General features: G+C 38.7%; 4 protein-coding genes across 7 annotated transcripts; 3 read left to right on the top strand and 1 right to left on the bottom strand.

Moving 5' to 3' along the window:
* Positions 1-24: 24 nt before the first annotated feature.
* LOC108597185 (28S ribosomal protein S17, mitochondrial) lies at positions 25-602 on the bottom strand. Its single transcript, XM_017983612.1, has 2 exons — positions 495-602; positions 25-429 (listed from the first exon to the last, which is right to left on the bottom strand). The coding sequence occupies exons 1-2, from the start codon at positions 600-602 to the stop codon at positions 70-72; spliced, it is 468 nt and encodes a 155-aa protein (XP_017839101.1). The 3' UTR covers positions 25-69.
* A 172-nt stretch (positions 603-774) lies between these two features.
* On the top strand, positions 775-2,695 carry LOC108596649 (ras-related GTP-binding protein C). Its single transcript, XM_017982629.1, has 5 exons — positions 775-896; positions 1,151-1,609; positions 1,672-1,890; positions 1,951-2,093; positions 2,148-2,695. The coding sequence occupies exons 1-5, from the start codon at positions 894-896 to the stop codon at positions 2,479-2,481; spliced, it is 1,158 nt and encodes a 385-aa protein (XP_017838118.1). The 5' UTR covers positions 775-893; the 3' UTR covers positions 2,482-2,695.
* A 316-nt stretch (positions 2,696-3,011) lies between these two features.
* LOC108596650 (PDZ domain-containing protein GIPC3) lies at positions 3,012-10,492 on the top strand. 3 transcript variants are annotated; one of them, XM_017982632.2, is made up of 2 exons: positions 3,012-3,398; positions 9,359-10,492. In XM_017982632.2, the coding sequence occupies exon 2, from the start codon at positions 9,421-9,423 to the stop codon at positions 10,390-10,392; it is 972 nt and encodes a 323-aa protein (XP_017838121.1). In that variant the 5' UTR covers positions 3,012-3,398; positions 9,359-9,420; the 3' UTR covers positions 10,393-10,492. The 3 variants fall into 3 exon arrangements, with proteins under 3 accessions (XP_017838121.1, XP_017838119.1, XP_017838120.1); XM_017982630.1 differs by lacking the exon at positions 3,012-3,398 and adding an exon at positions 8,464-8,661 and having other exon boundaries at positions 9,359-10,491; XM_017982631.2 differs by lacking the exon at positions 3,012-3,398 and adding an exon at positions 8,967-9,070.
* A 1,023-nt stretch (positions 10,493-11,515) lies between these two features.
* On the top strand, positions 11,516-17,788 carry LOC108596648 (phosphatidate phosphatase LPIN2). Of its 2 annotated transcripts, XM_017982626.1 has the most exons (12): positions 11,516-11,775; positions 13,362-13,751; positions 13,818-14,029; positions 14,091-14,228; positions 14,302-15,372; positions 15,430-15,523; positions 15,610-15,738; positions 15,799-15,994; positions 16,053-16,267; positions 16,327-16,827; positions 16,889-16,992; positions 17,280-17,788. In XM_017982626.1, the coding sequence occupies exons 2-12, from the start codon at positions 13,572-13,574 to the stop codon at positions 17,569-17,571; spliced, it is 3,132 nt and encodes a 1,043-aa protein (XP_017838115.1). In that variant the 5' UTR covers positions 11,516-11,775; positions 13,362-13,571; the 3' UTR covers positions 17,572-17,788. The 2 variants fall into 2 exon arrangements, with proteins under 2 accessions (XP_017838115.1, XP_017838117.1); XM_017982628.1 differs by lacking the exon at positions 15,610-15,738.
* The last annotated feature ends 1,657 nt before the right edge of the window (positions 17,789-19,445 follow it).

Genomic DNA, 19,445 nt, shown 5'->3' with positions numbered 1-19,445 from the left:
TTTTAAAATAAAATAAAAAAATACATTTAGTATTTAGTTTTGTATTGCTTTTACTTGGTAAAGACTACACTACACGGCATGTGGCTGCTCCTTGCCATCTTCATGATACTTAATATAGGTTTCAACGTGTGTAAAGTCCTTGCTGCCCTCCAGGCGTCCACGCGCTGGCGCCTTGTCATAGTCGAAAGCCTTTGCCGACTTGCCAAACAGCTGATTGGCCATTTCAATATCTTCACGGTATTTGCCCACCACCACCTTTTTGCCCGTCAACGGATCGGTTATGTCACCAAGTGGATAGACGACTTTTTCCACGGCGTGTGTTATGAGCCGTGTCATGCGCTCGGGCAGCTCACGTATGAGCACTACATCGCCGGTTTTGCAAAGCTTCTGTGGATCGTGGGCAAAAAAGAATGTATCCTTTTTAAAATACTGTAATCGTATAGCAAAACATTAATTCCATGCTGTCCCATGCCCGGCCAAGTACAACAACAAACCATGTTCAGGTTTTTGTCCAATTCCATGCGGCGTATGCGTATTTTTGATGCATTCTGTTTTATGCAGGGCATGCACTGACCCATTAACAATAAACCACGCGCCGCCATAACAAGTTTAATTAACAAATTTAACAAAAACTAGCACCGAGCTTAGCTATTATTGTATAAAGTGTGACCATATGCCGCAAATATCAAAAAAATCGCGACAGGTGTGCACACACTGTTTGGAACAGCTGTTTATATGCAGCTATTATGTACACACCTTTTACGCGATAAGACAAAGTTTTGTGTTATTCTTGTTAAAATTATAAATAATTTACTTTGTTTGGCTTTTTTACACGCCTTTCGGCTTCAAACTAGCTGCATGTAAACGCAGCCCTGAACTTTACCAAAGGCACAATGGTGAGTAACGAAAGAAGCCCTATAAGCTCAGCGCAGGCCAACGTGTTTTTAAACAATAATAAATAAAAACAATAAACTAAATAAACGCGTGACCATAACTAATCAACTTAATACTTCTCTAGCAGTGTAACAGTAATATTTTTATACTTTACTAGTATCTGCTTTAAGCCACTGCGCAGCGCTTTGTCTAACTAGATATTACGCCCTTTTGATATCAACATTTATTAAAGTTCAACTATCTCTTTATGTTTTAGAGCTACGAAGATGTGAACGCCTTTCCGAAGGACTTCGGTTATGGCGCCCTGGATCAGGATGATATGGACATGGAACCGAACACGTCAAGCAGCAGCGAGACCAAGCCACGCATATTGCTGATGGGCCTACGACGTTCGGGAAAGAGTTCCATACAGAAAGTTGTCTTCCATAAAATGTCACCGAATGAAACGCTCTTCCTTGAATCTACAAGCAAAATCGTTAAGGATGATATTAACAACTCCAGCTTTGTTCAGTTTCAAATCTGGGACTTTCCAGGCCAAATTGATTTTATAGAGCCTACATTCGATTCGGATATGATCTTTGGCGGCTGTGGAGCGCTCGTCTTTGTCATCGATGCCAAGGATGACTACAACGAGGCGTTAACCAAGCTGAAAAATACAGTTGTCAAGGCGCATAAAGTGAATCCAAATATCAAATTCGAGGTTTTCATACACAAGGCAAGTTATTATATGTTGTTGTTATCAGTAAACAATTCTCACAGCTGTTATAATTCTCACAGGTGGATGGCATTAGTGATGATTCCAAAATGGAGTCACAGCGTGATATACACCAGCGTTCATCGGATGATCTGAGCGAAGCGAATTTAGGACAAATTCATTTAAGTTATCATCTAACTTCTATTTACGATCATTCTATATTTGAGGCATTCTCAAAGGTTGTACAAAAGCTAATACCACAACTGCCTACCCTGGAGAATCTGCTCAATATATTCATACCCGTAAGTGTGGCGTGAGTTTTATTGAGAACGACTTGTAATAAATTCTCCCTCACTTGACAGAATTCGGGCATTGAGAAAGCGTTCCTCTTTGATGTGGTTTCGAAGATTTATATAGCTACGGATTCCTCACCAGTTGATATGCAAACGTACGAGCTCTGCTGTGATATGATCGATATGGTCATTGATCTATCCAGCATATATAGGTAAGTGTCTGTGGTGTAATCCATAATTAAACTAATGAAACTCTGTATTTACAGCTCTGAGGAAACTGCCTTTGATAGTGGAAGTTCTAGTCTCATTAAGCTAAATAATAATACAATACTCTATCTGCGTGAAGTGAACAAGTTCTTGGCACTCGTCTGCATATTGCGCGAGGAGAACTTTAATCGTCAGGGAATTATTGATTATAATTTTATTTGCTTTCGCGATGCCATAAGCAAGGTGTTTGAGCTGCGCCTGAAACGTCAAAAGCAGCTAGAGAATATCGAACAGGATGAGGATGAGCTAATCATGGATGATCATGGTCTCACCATTGGTCTTTCCAATGATAATGATCCAACGTTGGTCTCCAGAAATGCTAAAATTGCATGAGCTAAATTCCAGTGACCTTAAGTTATCGTTACCGATTGTTAGCACTTGAAGTAATATTTGCAAGTTTTTGTCATTATTTTCCTTTTTATTTTGCAATTTTTTATGTTTTTCCATATGCCTATTTGTTATCAATATTTTGTTTATTAATATGTACAGCACTAAAGCTGCTTAATATAACGCCAGCATAAAATAGCCCAGCGTTTTAAAATCTATAAAATACTACTAATATGTATATTTTTAATAAAAATTTGTAAATTTAACAACTGTAAACATTTTTTAAACAACAGAAAGATATTTATTTTAATTTTGACGAACAAAACTAGCTAATTTTGAAAATTCCCGCTATGTGCTCTTTAGTATCTTTCACGAAGCTCTGGTTACACTCACGTTGCACTGCTCGCGCAAAGTTCGATTGTTGTTAGAGATGTGCCGATTTCCACAACCATCGCCTTTCTGTATAAAACCATCGTTCAATCGAATTAATGACACAGCTCTAATTGTTGTAGATAATACTCGCAAGGGAAGTCGCTGTTTTTTTCGCGGTCGTTTAACAAATAAATGTATTAGCACAGTTAGTAGCTGCTATTTGTTGTCGCGTTAATAAATTGGGCAAAGTGCATAAAAGTAGTTGGCATTAACGGTAATTAAATGCCGCTGCAATATTAATAAAAGTGAAGAAAACCAGTTAAGACGGTCGGGTGAAATTGTGCAAGTGTGTGAGTGTGAGTGAGTTTGTGCAGTGGAAAAAGCAGTAAGAGCAACAGCAAGAAGAACAACAAAAATAAGAGCTGATCTCGTATGTCCGCTTTTCCTTGCTTATTGCGGTGCCCAAAGTGCAGCCTGGGGAGCAACAACAACAACAACAGCAGCAGCAGCAAGAGGAGCAGCTAAAACAGCAACAACAAATACAACGACAGGTGCGTACAAGTTTTCTACTTTCGTTGTTGGTGGCTCTTTGTTGGTTTTATTGATTGTTCAAAAGCCGCAGCTACATTGACAAAAATACATGCATACTATCTATCTATCTACATATATGTATATAATTCACACAAAGTGAAAGGTGTTGGGCACCCATCTTTTGCCTTTTGTACCCACAGTGCAGGCCTACAAAAACTAAATTGCACACACACCCATTGTACTAACAATCTAAATAGCAGCAAGTGTTTTTTTGTTTAATAGACTGCCAGACAATCATAGATATCAAATTTTGCAACCCCTATTACTTATTTATAAGTATACACACACACACAGACACACACGCAATCAAGCACATTTTTTGGTTATTACTCATGTCGAGCCTTTTTACCAAAAAAAAAAACCTCCCTACCTCAATAGCATTGAGCCTGTTTGAGGTTAGGTTCGCCAGGATGTCGTTTAAGGTTAGTTCCGCCTAGAAAGCCGCTTACACAAAATTTTACTGTTAACGTCATACAGTGTTAAAATGTTTTGAAAATAAATGTTAATTGGTTAATTACAGCACAGTTCAAGCTCATTAAAAAATGCAAATAAATTTACACACACACACACACACAGATGCATGCATATGTAAAACAATGTGCACACTTGTGCCTCAGCGCCTACAAATGTTAAACCAAAAAGCGTTAAGTGTGTTAATGTGCAAGCAACAAATTTCGTTTTCTTTGCCCACAAAACAAAAAAAACCTTAGGGAGTGTGCTTATGAAAAGAGACAGCAAGTGAAAAAAATAAAACTCATTTGTAGGCAAATTAAATTGCTAACAAAGCGTGAAGTTGGTTAGTGGGTTTTGGCCAAAATCAAGAGACGAAACCCATGTGGCATACACAACTGGTTTTCTCATATTTATTATTTCAACTATTGACCAAACACAAGATTTACCGTTAGATGCATGTAGTTTATGCGCAGGCTTGCTAAAATTGTTTTTTATCGATTTCTTTTTTGCACTTCCGCCGCAAAAACAATTCCAATCACCATAGACACAAGCAGACAATTTGATTTTATTTTTCTCTGCTACACTTTTTCTCTCATTCATGCAGACAACAGTCGGATGAACAGACGGACGGACGGACAGCTAGGCAGGCATTCACTGTTAACAGTTGCGCTGTTGTTGTAATTTGGATTGCAATTGTTATTGTTGCTGTTCTTGTTGGCTGAACTCCACCGCCTGCTGCTGCTGCTGCTGCTTCAAAGCGGAAGCGACGTCATTTATGTAGATTGCTTGCGTGACATTTCAATATGGAATACGTATTAAAAAAAAAAAGAACCGGTGTATGCGCTTACTCACGACCCCCACCCAAGCGGCTATAAGCCACAGCTAAGCGGAAGGGGGGCACATAATGTGCTCGCGCATTGTTTAAATTCGAAGGTATTGCGGGGCGGCTGCCATTGGCGACTGCGCTTTGTGAGCTTGTTTATTAACTATAAACGTTAGCTTTGTGATCAATAAACAACAATCGAATTCACAATATTATGCAATTTTGGCGAACTAAATACAATATGCATATGCATAAATTGTTGCTAATCAGCACGATTTCCGCTTTTTGTTTATAAGCTAAACAGCTTGCGCTACTTTTTTATTGACCTTAGCAACAACAAAAAGTTGAATTGAAATTCTTTCATCTTGCATTTGATTTGCTTTCGCTTTGTTTTAAATCCAGACACACACGCACACTAGCGCATAGTCTGTGGCTTATTTGTTTAAATTACTTTGCCCGTGAGCATAGAGTTCAGCGAGCTGGAAACTGTTAAAATGTTTTCCAAAACTGCCCCAAGTGTGTTTTTGTTCCAGTTTATAAAGTCAAAAGTGGTTTGTATTCAAAACACATGTATAATTTACATATACAGGGTGCTCTGCTACAATTTTGAATGCACCAAGCAATTTATTTTTAAAAATACCCAAGTGAAAACTCAATAAAATAAACAATATTTTATAAAAATATTTGCACAACACAAATTTCAGACTATGTACAGTGAAAGCTCGCTAATGCGCACATAATTAAATTTTTCACTTATCAAAGCTTTTTATTGTCTGCAGCTAACAAATTGGCACGCAGTGCACAAAGCAAAAAACACACACAAACTTAAGTACAAACAGACAATAAGTCATAAATAATATAATCATATGGAATAACTGAGTCAACAAATAAAAACTGGCACAAGCGTCATTAGCACTTTGTACTCTCTTCATAGTCAGAATTTTCAGAGACAACAGAGACAGTCAGACAGACAAACACACAACGACCCCGTTGAGCAGATCAATTTTGTGCTGAGCGCATTAACCGTTAACTGAAACTGCGCCCCCTACTCCGCTCATCCTCTCACATATACAAAATATTGACCTAGTCAATGGAAATTATGATTCAGTAGAACGTTGCCAGGCGCGCACTTGTGATCAACCGAAGCAAGCGAGAAAGAGATAGACTATAAATGACTAAAAGCTTTTGCGGGCAAAGCTTTGCGCTCTTCCACACACGCGCTCTTAAATTGTTTTGTGTAAACTAAGAGCGTAATTTAAGTACAACTCTTAAGCTTGTTGTTTGCTTGCAATTTGGCATTGAGTTTTGTTATTTTGTTGACAACAAATACTTTGCCTTATGCTTATTTGAAGGTTTAGGGCGATGCCCGTTAACAATTAATAATAATAAGTTTATGTAAAAAATAGAGCTTAAATAAATAAATGCAGCCTTTGCGCTCTTTCATTACAGCTGTTGAATTTAATTTTAATTGATACTACGTAAACAAATAAAAAACAAACAACAACAAAGAATTTGCATACGTGCACATGCTGGCGTCATGTGAAACGTTTTTTATTTTGTTTTTGTCAACAAACTAAAATGTTATTATGCAATAACAATAGCAACAACAAAAGTGCTTAAGCTTGTTAAACACAGTTTTTAGTGATAATGTATACTATATGACGTGCTAGTTTGAATATGTGCTACATACCCAATAACCTTGATTTGTTATTCTACCCGGCGTATACTTAATCTGCTGATAGAACACACAAGAAAGCCACAACTATTTTGTATAGAATCTACGCGTACATGCGATAACTTTTTTTTTATATATCATATATATATATAGTATATAAAGATTTGGATTGTTTTTTGTTGTGAAAGCAAATAAACAAATTGGGCGTACTACATACAACTTGAAAAACAAATAGTAGATGAATGAACAGCGCACACTACTATACTATATATATACATTTGTAGTAAATATTGTATGCTTGAGTTATGATTCATATGCATATTTTTGATAGTCTAAAATTTGTTAATTGTATAAATGCTAGAGAAATTTTTGCTGTCAGCTACGCAGGGATGAAGCTAAAAATAGTTGACTATTTATTGTGCTAATAAATGTTGTCCTTGAAAAAAAAGAAAAAATATTTGGGGTATAAAAAGTTTTTAATTGCTTAGAACTAAATTTTTTTATATATATATATTTATTTATTATAATCTATATATTATATAGTAAGTTCTATGACTATGACTATGACAGAATTTTTACATGTAGGGGATATTTAAAGGATGAGGTTAGCTACCACTCCTTGGGTGGCCTAAAGGGAAGGTCGAGAGGGTGGTGTCTTTTCAGACGTCTGTGATTAAGAATTAAATTTTATTATTATTAAAATAATAAAATGAAAATATACAAATAAAAAACAAATGTAAATGTTAAACATATTTTTTTAACTATCTGCTATCTATAATTTTGTTGGTATATTAAGGTATTGATATTTATATTTTATTGCTAAAAAGCTTTGACAATTGTCATAGTTGTTTACAAGAAATCAAACTATTTGTGTTAGATAGAAAACTATTTGTGTTGGTTCTATATGCAATTTGTACTTGAAATGAACCCACGCGCAGTTTTAATTTGTTTACGCTACTATCGCTTGTTTACGTTGTTACAGTTACTTATACTAAGATATATATGTATATGTAACTTAATGCATAAATATCTATGAGCAAACGCCACTACACGTGCTTAAATCTCTAAATAAAACACACACACACAGCCATTTACAGCAGTCGAGCCCCCACATATTACAACCAATCAACGCTGCGCAAGTAAAAAACAACAACAATATAATTATAATATGCACACACACATATGCCACACATATATTAAAAGCCTGAACATTGCGTATGCGGAAGTATCTAAAGCTATTTGTTTGCCTTTATTTTTCTTGGCTCATAATGTTTTTGTTTACGTCTTAGAGTGCAAACTGCATTAGCTAGTGGATATATATATATATATATCTAAAGAGAAAAACATGTTATTGTTTTTAAGCTGCAGCGCTAAAGACAATAACAAAAAGTCTTAATTGCATTTTGCTATTGTTTAGCCAAGTGTCTATATTATGCAGAAAGTGTTGACTACTAATTGTTATAAACATTTTTTCAATCGAACCTAAGCTCAAGTTTATCTAAAGTTTCCAGCTTGCGACTCTACTGCGTAGTTTATATTAAAAAGTTGTTATTATTGTTGTTTCTATGATTATTTTGCAGATACTCGACACACGCGCCTCAATGCCTCAACTAGTTCGACCTTGATATGTATTTGTTTTTTTTTTTTTTTTCTTTTGCCGGTTCTATCTATTATGCTTTTGCTAGAAATAGCCGGTTATATGAGAGCATACAAATGCAATTTATTTATTCTATGTATAAATTTGTAGCTCACACATACTTAAGTAGTATTTTTTGTATGGCAGGGGGCTCGTCTCAGGGTATCAACTGGTTTTGAAGCATTAGCATAGATTCTTATGGAATATTTTTACGCTTCAATAAATAATATTATGTATCAAGGTTTGCCTAATGCTAAAGCATTTGCGGAACTAATAATATTTGCAAGTTATGTTTGTTTTACAGGTTCAAAGCACTACAAAGTGCACAAGGTCTTTAATATAACTAACTGAACTTAAGCTCAATTTAATGTTTGAAATTAGTTTTTTAACATTTTTGTTAGTAACTTTGTTTTATCATTCAGTTTTATTTGTGTTTATATTCAAATGAAAAGAGTTTTCGTCGTTTTCGTGTTTTAATTTTTTGTCTTCTATCAAAATTTGCTGTGTGTATCAAATCCAAGCGCTCGAAGAACTCTTCCAAAAAGATAAACGTACGTGCCCACAGCGGAAGAGAGCAAGAGAGTGCGAGAGCGAGAGAGCGCGCGCGATAAGCAGACAAAAGAAAGCGTGCGGGAGGTATCTTTCGAATTAACACGCACACACACGCACACACACACATACACACATGTATAGAGAGCAGTTATTGTTGCACTCTGTAAAATCTTGAACTCCCCCCGTTTTGAAAGGTTCAGTACACTTTAACGAACTCTCTTCAGCGGACGTAGCGCGTTTAATATGCGGGACATTTACTTTATATGCTGACGCATATAACTATTATATATACATATATATTTCAGTTGTTATCACGCGCTTGTCAAACATGTACAAATCTTATCAGAAAACAACGTTAACTTGAGTTGTAGCAACTTTAATGTTTATTTTTGCAATAGCAGCAACAGTCTAAAGAGCATAAATGACAGTAAACGAATGTGTTCATTAAATAACTAGTTAAATTGATTAATTAGTTAAAAATCGAGTGTGTGTGGTAATTACTTAAAAAATTACTTATATAAATTATGTGTGCTTAACCTCACTTTTTAACGATAAGTTTTTGGTTTATTTTAAACGTCCGATTCATAGCATAAGTTATGACGCTGCATTTTAGATTAGATATACTTTGATTAAAGGTAGCGGTATACACACATACACACACATATACATGTATTATACACACACATATGTACGTACTCATCCGGTAATGGCAGCAAACTAACCAAAAGTTTAAACAAATATCGTACGCTATAGAACAAAAAACTTTCTTCTACGCACACAGATCGGAATCGAAGTAAGCGCACTATATCCGCACTATATACTACAACTTCAAAGTTTGTTACAATGCCGCTGTTTGCGCGTAAGCCCAAGAGCTCGGATCACAGCAATATAAGCCACAATTCCAACTCCAGCGCCAGTCCCGTGCTGAACAACAACAACTCCAGCCATAACCACAATGAGAAGCCGCCGCTAATCTTTCACTGCCAGCTGGCGCATGGCAGTCCCACAGGCCTGATCACAGGCTTTGCCAGCGTGCGTGAGCTTTACAAGAAGATTGCCGAATGCTTTGACATGTCCGAGGAGGATATTCTGTTCTGCACGCTGAACTCACACAAAGTGGACATGACGCGTCTGCTGGGCGGCCAGATTGGGTTGGATGACTTTATCTTTGCGCATCGCAAGGGACGCGCCAAGGAGATTGAGATTATCAAATCACAGGATGCACTGGGCTTGACCATAACAGACAATGGCGCTGGCTATGCTTTTATTAAACGCATCAAGGAGGATTCCATTATTGATCGTATTGAGCATATCGGCGTCGGCGATCACATAGAGAAGCTGAACGGCATTAATATGGTGGGCAAGCGGCATTATGAGGTGGCGCGCATGCTCAAGGATATTGCCACTGGGGATACGTTTACGCTGCGTCTGGTCGAACCAGTGCGCGGTGGTTTCCAGGGCATTGGGCCGCGCAGTCAATCGCGTGCCTCCAGCTCGGCCACAGCTGGACGCAACTTTGGCAGCGGCAAGGAGACGCTGCGCTTCAAGGCCAATGGCAATGCGCAGATTGAGCCCAAGTTCGATGAGGCCACCGTCGCTGGTGTGGAGGCTATAAATAACTTGCTCGAGTCCTTTATGGGCATCAATGATACGGAGCTCGCGTCACAGATTTGGGAGCTGGGCGACAGTAAGTCGAATTCCATGGATTTCGCTGAGGCCATTGATAACTCGGATCTGGAGTCGTTTGGCTTCACCGATGACTTCATCATTGAGCTTTGGGGTGCTATAACGGATGCGCGTCGCAAGTTGAAATAGCTGCAGCTTCGCTTCAATACCCTACACATTTGGGCATTTCGACACGCTTAACATTACAATTGCATAATAAATTTAACGAAAAACATAATTTTTTATTTTTCTTTTCCTTTATTTAATTGTAATTGAATTTTAATAGCGCAACATTATTATTTTAGTTTTAGTTGCCTGCATTTGCCAATTGATTTCGTATTTTTGTTGCAAGCTTTAGTTTTTAATAATTTTTAACTCAATATTTTGAAAGAATTATGTTCAATGTACATACCTTATGCATTTTGTTTAGCTTATAATATTATTATGAATAAATTTAAATTATTATAATTTGCTTTTTTTTATTTCTATTTGTGCTTTTTGGTAAGTTTTTTTTTGCAGTGTGCAATTTGTATAAACAGCAAATTCAAAATTGTGACAAATTCTAAACATATTTCTTTGCTTTTTTTGCATATATTTGACCATGAGCACGTGTTTTTGCTTTATATACATAAACGCATAAATTTTATGTATATATGTACAGACATTTCCTGTCTGCCAAATGATCTGCAAGTGTGTGAGTGGCCTAACTGGGGTTAAAACGCAGCAGCGGCGGCAGCAGCGCAGTCATTATATGCAAGTGGCAATGAATTTGTGGTGTCGCCATAACAATAATCGCGCCATATACGCATACAAACTTACATATCAATTATATACATATATACTATAAAATGCAATTGTAGAACGCCAACAACAGCTGGGCAAATGACGCGACGGCAATACAGCTGATAAGCGTGCACGAGAGAGCGAGTTAAAGAGAGCGCAGCACATACATATATATAAGAGAACAGCTGCTCTGCTCTGCTGCTGCTCAGTTTGTTATAATAACAAGCAAAGCCGCAGGCACAACAACAACGCAAATGCATTACAAGATTTTCCGGTTTAACATGTTTAGATTTTTTATTTTGTTTGTAGTCAAACACACGCCAAAGCTTTTTGACTCTCGCTCACTCGTTACAGCGCAACGTGCTCACGCTCTTTACTCTCGCGCGCACACACACACACATAGACAGGTGCCTAATTCAATTAGTATGTGAGACTTGTGTAACTAAAAACACTGGCGCTCGCCACAAGTTTCAATTTTGCGCCAACCGTCGACAGAGCAACAACGTTGAGACGGAAAAAAGCAAACGCTAAGCATTAATAAATATTAAACCAAAAATCGTTTAAAGTCAAATCTGTGCCAACTAAAAGACAAATTTAACAGCTGAGAAAACTAGTTACAAGTGCCTGCAGCTCATTTGCTGAAATAGAGTAAGACAGCTGTGGTCTTGCTAGTTTTTCGCTTAAAATTAAAATAAAAACAGCAAACAGTGTACAATTTTATATACAAAGCGATACGAGAAAAACCAAAAGGTTAGCATATACATATGTACAATAAGAATACTGTCAAAATTTCCATTATACTAGAAGCATCTTTTGTGCCTTGGCATTTCAATGTGATTTTTCTTGGCAAACAAACAGCCAATGCCTCTAGACTTTGGTTCCTGTGTGTTTATTTGTTTGTGTTTGCGTGTGTGTGTGTGTGTGTGTGTGTGTGTTTGGACTTTGATCGTGACTCAACAGAATTGGCAAAGCAGTTCAAATCTAATGGGACTACTACTAATAAAAACAAACATTAATTTTTAGCATACACGTCAATTGGCATTTTAGTTGTGCATTGAGTACGCTAAGTAAATACACTACACATCGTGAGTGTGAGTGTAAGTGTTGTAAAAGCTTGTAAGAGTGTTAGGCAGTCGCTACTACGCTTTGTGTCAACTTTAGTTTGTTTTGTAACTGTAACTTCTTTGTTTGCCTTTGTGTGCAATTGCAGCTGATTAACGCGCTGCCTGCGTCAGCGTTTCCAATTACAAAGAAATTGTATTTTGTCAACAAAGCGTATGCAATAGTCGCTACATTTGTTGTGCGTATAGTTTGCAGGTGAAAGTAACAACAAACCGCTACGCATCACAACAGATGGCGTGTTACCATCACAGACACACACACACAAACACAAATAGACTAGCGGAAACTTTGCACATGCATTAATTTTGTATTTCACAAGATTTCTACAGCTCGCTCGTTGTTCTGATAAAATACCAAACTAATCAATGTGTGCTTATCATAATAATTTGTATTTATACATTTCCTTTGTTATAGATTACTTTTGACCATGATCAACAGACTTTTGACAGCAATATTTATAAATATTGTACATTGAACCTTAGCGTCTACTAAAAAAGTAAACAAATAGTGTACAATCGACATAATTAATGCATATAATGCATATTTACATTTGCAAATTATCAGCTACCCCCTCGCTCTTTGGCATCGCGTGATATTTTTGAGTGGCGTGAGAAATGAGTAATGTTACTTATACACACACACACACACACAAACATTACCTGCGTTTGCCAATATCTTTGTTTTTACACGCAAACACTAAAAAAACACGCCACTGAACGTTTTATTATAAGAGCGACTGCTCACACACACACGCACACACACAGTCATACCATATGTGCTTAGCTTATTAAGCTACAATTAATATGCTGCGGCTTTTGGCTAGCATTACCTTGTTTAGAGTTTGTCCACCCTTTGGAGCTTTTCCCTTACCTTGAACTTGTTTAAAATGAATGAAAACTATTTGTGTATACGCCACGTGCAGTTTGAGCGCAGGAAAAGCTTTCACGCATGTAAATTAGTTGAAGCTGAAGCTTTCAAGCGCTGTCATGATCTCTTGCTTGTCTCTTTAGATTTGTTGCTATTTTTATCAATTTTGCTTGCACAACAACAAGACTTGCACTTGTCGCTGCATTTAAATGTCAGAACGGCATATGCCGTTAATTATTGCTATTTCCTATTTTTTTTTTTTGTTTGTGTGCTCATAATACTATTTTAGTTTTCGTGTTTTATAATGCCAAATAAATGTTTTTATCTGCTCTTTCTACTATTTACAGTTGCCATAAACGTCGCTGAGTGAGGGGCCAAAGGTAAAAACCCGTGCAATAAAAATGACCGACAATTAATTACGCTGAATTTATATACACACACACATATAAAAGCAAATAGCAAAAGATAAATTTTCAAGGCGCAAAGCTTTTGCCGCGTACAATTTAAATAGCAGCGCTGTTATCGATTTATCGATCAATTGCCTAACGATTGCCAATATGAACAATATACGGCGTGTGTTTAGCAATTTACAAGATTTCTACAATGACATCAACGCAGCCACCCTAACTGGCGCCATCGATGTCATTGTGGTGGAGCAAAAGGATGGCGAGTTCCAATGCTCACCATTCCATGTGCGCTTTGGCAAGCTGGGCGTGCTGCGCAGTCGTGAGAAGGTGGTAAGTACCAAAGCGGGCACTGCGTTGTTGTCTTAGGCGCCTCTACAAAGTTTACTTATGCTGCAGGTGGACATTGAGATCAATGGCGCACCCGTGGACATACAGATGAAGCTGGGTGACTCTGGCGAGGCGTTCTTTGTGGAGGAATGCCCGGAAGACGATGATGAGGAGCTGCCACAGAACATGGCCACCTCGCCCATACCAAAGAGTTTTCTGCAATCGCTTAACAAGGGCAACGATACCATGGAGGACATCAGCCATGCCGTCACCTCCGACAAGTAGGTGTTAACGCTTATGCATTAGACCTGGCCGCAATTTCATTTCAACTCATTTCTTTAGAAGCGCTAGCGAAGATATGCAAATACCATTGCCCTTGCCGCGTCGCAATTCCATAGATCTGTCCAAAGAGGAGCCCAAGGAGGTGGCCAACGAGGGCAGCAAGTTTGAGAATCAAGTTTCGGACTACACCAAGCGCAGGTAGCGCTAGCAACTCACATGCTTTGCTTATAAAACATGTAGCTAAACATTGGTTTCTATTGTTTCCACACAGGCATACAGACAATACGCTGGAGCGGCGTCATGTAAATGACAAGCTGAAGGAGTATACTACGCAAAAGATACGCCAGGAGTGGGCAGTGCATGAGGAGCAGTTCCAGGACTTGCTTGAGAAGGTGTCAAAGGCAGCGCCCAAGTCAGAAACTGAAGCTGAGCCCATGCTGGTTGCCGAACCAGTGGCGGAGCCTGAGCCAGAGCCAGAAGCTGTGAAGACACCGCTGGTCAGCGAGTCCATTAAGGATGATTCCAAGAGCAAAACCAAAAAGCGACGCAAGAAGTCGCAAATGAAGAAGAAGAACAGCCAACGTAAGACTTCTTCGAGCAGCTCTGTAGGCAGCGCTGCTGGCAATGATGTGGACAATGCGCTTATTACAGCTTCCAGCACTGCTGTTAGCAATATTGATGAAGGCGATGCACCCGCCTCGCCCAACACCAATTCCTCATCCAATGATGAGCAGCCTACGGCAACGCTGTTGACGGCACAAAGCAACGCGCTGGCCAGCAGCAATACGCCCACAACTACACAGCGCATGGATTTGGACATACACTTCTTTAGCGACACTGAGATCTCGTCGCCCACTAGCATTGGCGGCGCTGGCGGCCGCCCCTCCACGCCCATACAAAGCGACAGCGAGCTGGAGACTACAATGCGTGGCCGTCATGGCCATGGCAACGAAATGGAGAACAGCGCCTCCTGGAAATGGGGCGAGCTGCCCACGCCCGAGCAGCCAAGCAGCACAACTGCTGAGGCGCAGCAACAGGAGCGCCAATCCATGCTAAGCAATATGTTCAGCTTTATGAAGAGTGCCAATAGACTGCGCAAGGAGGGCGCTAACAACAAGGCTGGCGATATTTATTTGTCTGACTTGGATGCAGGCAGTTTGGATCCAGAGCTGGTGGCGCTATACTTTCCCAATAGCAAGCCCAAGGAGGCAAAGACAACGCACAGCGGCGATGAGGATCGCGAGAGCGGCAATGGCACCAGTTTGCCACACTCGCCCAGCTCGCTGGAGGAGCATCCCAAGAGCATCTTTTCGCACTGCGATGATCAACAGAATGATGACAAGTGCGTAGTCTCAACTAAACTCTTTTAAAATAGATATTAATTGTATATATGTAATAGATTTGAAGGCGCTATGTCCATGTGCGGCATGCAGGAACATGGCGTGGCTCCCACCGATGAGGAGTTTGATCGTCATGCGCTGCATTATGCAGATGTAAGTATAAAAAAGTTAAGCACAAGCACGCACATTAACTAATGCCTACACCCTTGCCCTGCCCCGCCTGCTTGCCAACTAACCAGGTATGCAAGAATCCCAATTTGCTGTCATCACCAAACTTAGTTGTACGTCTGAATGGTAAATACTACACCTGGACGGCTGCATGCTCCATAGTTATGACAACGCTACTATTTCGCAAGCCATTAACCGATGTAAGTTGCACTCAAACTCGCAATTGATTAAACTTAATTATAAATGTTATGTATGCTTAGGATGCTTTGGAGCAGCTGGTTTTGCCTAGCGCGCGCATGTCTGGCGATGATAAGCAGGAGCCACCACATGCAACAGACACTGTGGGTCAAACCAAGCGCAGCTGGTGGAGCTGGCGTCGCTCGCAGGAGGCAGTGCCCAGTCAGAATCCAGCGCTAAGCGCACACAAGCAATCGAGCCCAGCTAAAGATGAGAAAGGTGCGTCTTATTAAGTCAGCACTTAATCTATATATGACTCACAATCTCTTGCTTATAGATGGCGATCAAGCTGCTGCTGTTAGCACACAAACCTCGCGTCCCAATTCGCCAGACATAAGCGAACGCACGCTAAGCAAAAGCGACTCTTTGGTTAATCCAGAGAACACCTCAGCTTTGGTGGATAATCTAGAAGAGCTTACCATGAGCTCCAACAAAAGCGATGAACCTAAGGAGCGCTACAAGAAGTCGCTGCGTTTGAGCTCAGCGTCCATTGTAAGTCCATTGCATGCCATAGACTTTATATAAATACTAAATCTTTGCTACACTTACAGAAAAAACTTAATTTGAAGGAGGGCATGAACGAAATAGAATTTAGCGTTACAACTGCCTATCAGGGCACTACGCGTTGCAAGTGTTATCTATTCCGCTGGAAGCATAACGACAAGGTGGTTATATCCGATATAGATGGCACCATTACCAAATCCGATGTGCTGGGACACATTTTGCCCATGGTGGGCAAGGACTGGGCGCAACTGGGCGTAGCGCAGCTATTCTCCAAAATAGAACAAAATGGCTATAAGCTATTGTATCTGTCGGCACGTGCCATAGGTCAATCTCGCGTTACACGCGAATATCTGCGCTCTATACGCCAAGGCAATGTTATGCTGCCCGATGGACCGCTGCTTTTAAATCCTACTTCATTGATCTCTGCTTTCCATCGCGAGGTGATTGAGAAGAAGCCGGAGCAGTTTAAGATTGCGTGTCTGTCGGACATCAGAGATCTATTTCCGGATAAGGAGCCATTCTATGCCGGCTACGGCAATCGCATTAATGTAAAGCTACTACAATTGTTAGCTGTATTAGAGACTAATATTTTATTATTGTATTTTTTAGGATGTCTGGGCTTATCGCGCCGTAGGCATACCCATCATGCGCATTTTTACAATCAACACCAAGGGCGAGCTGAAGCATGAATTGACCCAAACATTCCAATCATCGTAAGTACTCAAATTCTCTATTGCTATATGGTTGTGGTTTCACCTTAGTGTACGCTCTAATCTGCCAAACAAACTCATGTCATAAACGCAAATTAAAACAAACAACAATTAAATGCCAATTGGTCGAAAGTCGTATTAACCATCATGTGCTAGGTTGTCTAGTTCTTAAATATATATATACACATATCCTATTGTTACGTATCTACTACCAAATCACTCGCCAAATCCTGTGTGTGCCAAACGAATACGAATACTCAAACCTTTTTGGTTTTTGGTCAAATTTATAGTGGCTACATCAATCAGTCGCTTGAGGTCGATGAATACTTTCCACTGCTAACCCACAGCGATGAGTACGAGTATCGCACAGATGTATTCGATGAGGACGAATCGGAGAATGAATTACAATTCAGCGATGATTACGATCTAGATGTCGGACTGGGATCTGATGAAGAAGAGTTTGATGACATTGACAATGACAATGAGAATTTGGTTGTGCAGCGCTATAATGAAATGAACCTAATGAATGTGGCGGCTAAAAATGAAATATTATTGAATTCACCACCAAAGTGGCTAAACTAGTAGCAGACTTAACAGTTGAGGCAATAGTATATGCATTGTGATATGAAAAAAAAGGCTTAAAGCTAAGATATTAGTTTTTAATGTATTGTGGTATAAAGTGTCTGCTCTCTGTATATACAAATATATATAGTTAGTCTTAGTCATAAGTTTTAGCTATTATTGAAGCCTACTTTTAGGCGTGTTAAACATATTTGTGTCAAATAAAAAATATATACTGTTTACTATTTGTTTTAGATTTAAGCAAAGTATTTTTACAAATAAATTTCCTGTTTAAAACTTGTTGCATTTGCGTCTTGTGCGTTGACATGAGTTTGAGGTTAGGTTGTGCGGATAGCATGCTTCTAGGCGTTCTTACATGTTCTCTTTTATTATTGCAGCTACTGCAGCATGACTTATATTGTGGATCAGCTGTTTCCACCGGTTAAACACGATGAGACCGCCGTCGAGTTCTCCAATTTCAATTACTGGCGTGATCCCATACTCGATTTGCCAGAATTGGAAACTTCTCTGGTTGCGCCCAGCAGCTGCAAGGTAGAGACTACTCCGCTGCGCCCCATTCCGGAGAAATAAATTGGATACAATGCCAAAAAGAAGAAAACAATGCTAACTAAACGCTCTACTTGTCGTACTACTGTATTAATTGAACTACACCTAGTTATATAAAACCATTAGCTTGGCTCTCTAAGAAACAGTTAATTCCAACTTATGTATGCAAGACTCTTCTGTTTATATAAATATGTTGCTTAAGCTTAAGCACGTGATTTAGTTACATTTAATTAGCTTGATTTAACAAAATTTCTAGCTATAATTTTAAATTGTATACACCCTCCATAAAAAAGTTCATATGAACTGCAACTAGTGGGCGTGGCATGCAACTTTGTGATTATGAATTTACTGTTATTTTCTATATAATTTTTATTATATCAATTATTTTTTTTGTGATTATGCTATGCTTATTTAATTTAGTTAATTATTATTTGATTGCTGGTTTATTATTCCTATATATACTATATATATATATATATTTATCAAATCATATATATGCTTAGCCTATACACATACAATGATGTTTCATTACAAAAATTAAACGCTTTAAACAAAAATTTATAAACAAATGTGAATTGTATATTTACTTAAGCTGCCATAAGTCAGGCGACATTCGCTGCTCAGATTCAAACTATGGAAAATTTTTTAATCTGATTGTTTACACTTTAACTGGGTTGTTGTTATTGTTGTTGTCTACATAAATTTGTGCACATTATACATACAAAACTGCAATTATGGTCGCGCCATGAACTGTATGAGATTTTCGTTTTGGGTAGCGGGACGACCGGCGGGCAGCTCATGCGGTTCTCGTTTGTCAACGTAATTTTTGCCAATTCAATTAATGCTCATTTAAATCACAGCGTCCAGCCAGCCGGTCAGCCAACAACATCATCATCATCATCATCATGATGATCAGCCTACTGATAGAATACATTAGCATATAGAGCATATGATTCCAGAGATTGTTGGGGGTGGTCTGGTAGCTTAAGTGATCACAAATGGGCAGACATTGTATGAACGCGTTGCTATAGAAATTAGTTTTGTTGTTGCTCTAAGCTTGGTGTTTGTTATTGCAATAGTTGTATATGCTACTGTTTTTTTTTTATTATAAATTATTTTCTCAAAGAAAATTTTGGCAAACAATATCAAAAACATAAGATCCCCTTTTTTCCACAAGCTACAAGTAGCAATTTATTGTCATTTGGCCAGTTGATAGTTTTTTTGAATAAGCATCGTTTGGTCCTAATTTCGTTCCGATCCAGTAAAGGACTCGGGAGTTATAGCAATTTTCCTGTATACACAAAACTCTGATTTTCTCGGCTACTGTA

The sequence above is a fragment of the Drosophila busckii genome, chromosome 2R, assembly GCF_011750605.1.
Source record: "Drosophila busckii strain San Diego stock center, stock number 13000-0081.31 chromosome 2R, ASM1175060v1, whole genome shotgun sequence".
In the NCBI taxonomy this organism is placed as follows: Eukaryota; Metazoa; Arthropoda; class Insecta; order Diptera; family Drosophilidae; genus Drosophila; species Drosophila busckii.
The sequence above is the reverse complement of the archived record's forward strand: the minus strand, read 5'-3'. Positions and strand labels throughout refer to the sequence as shown.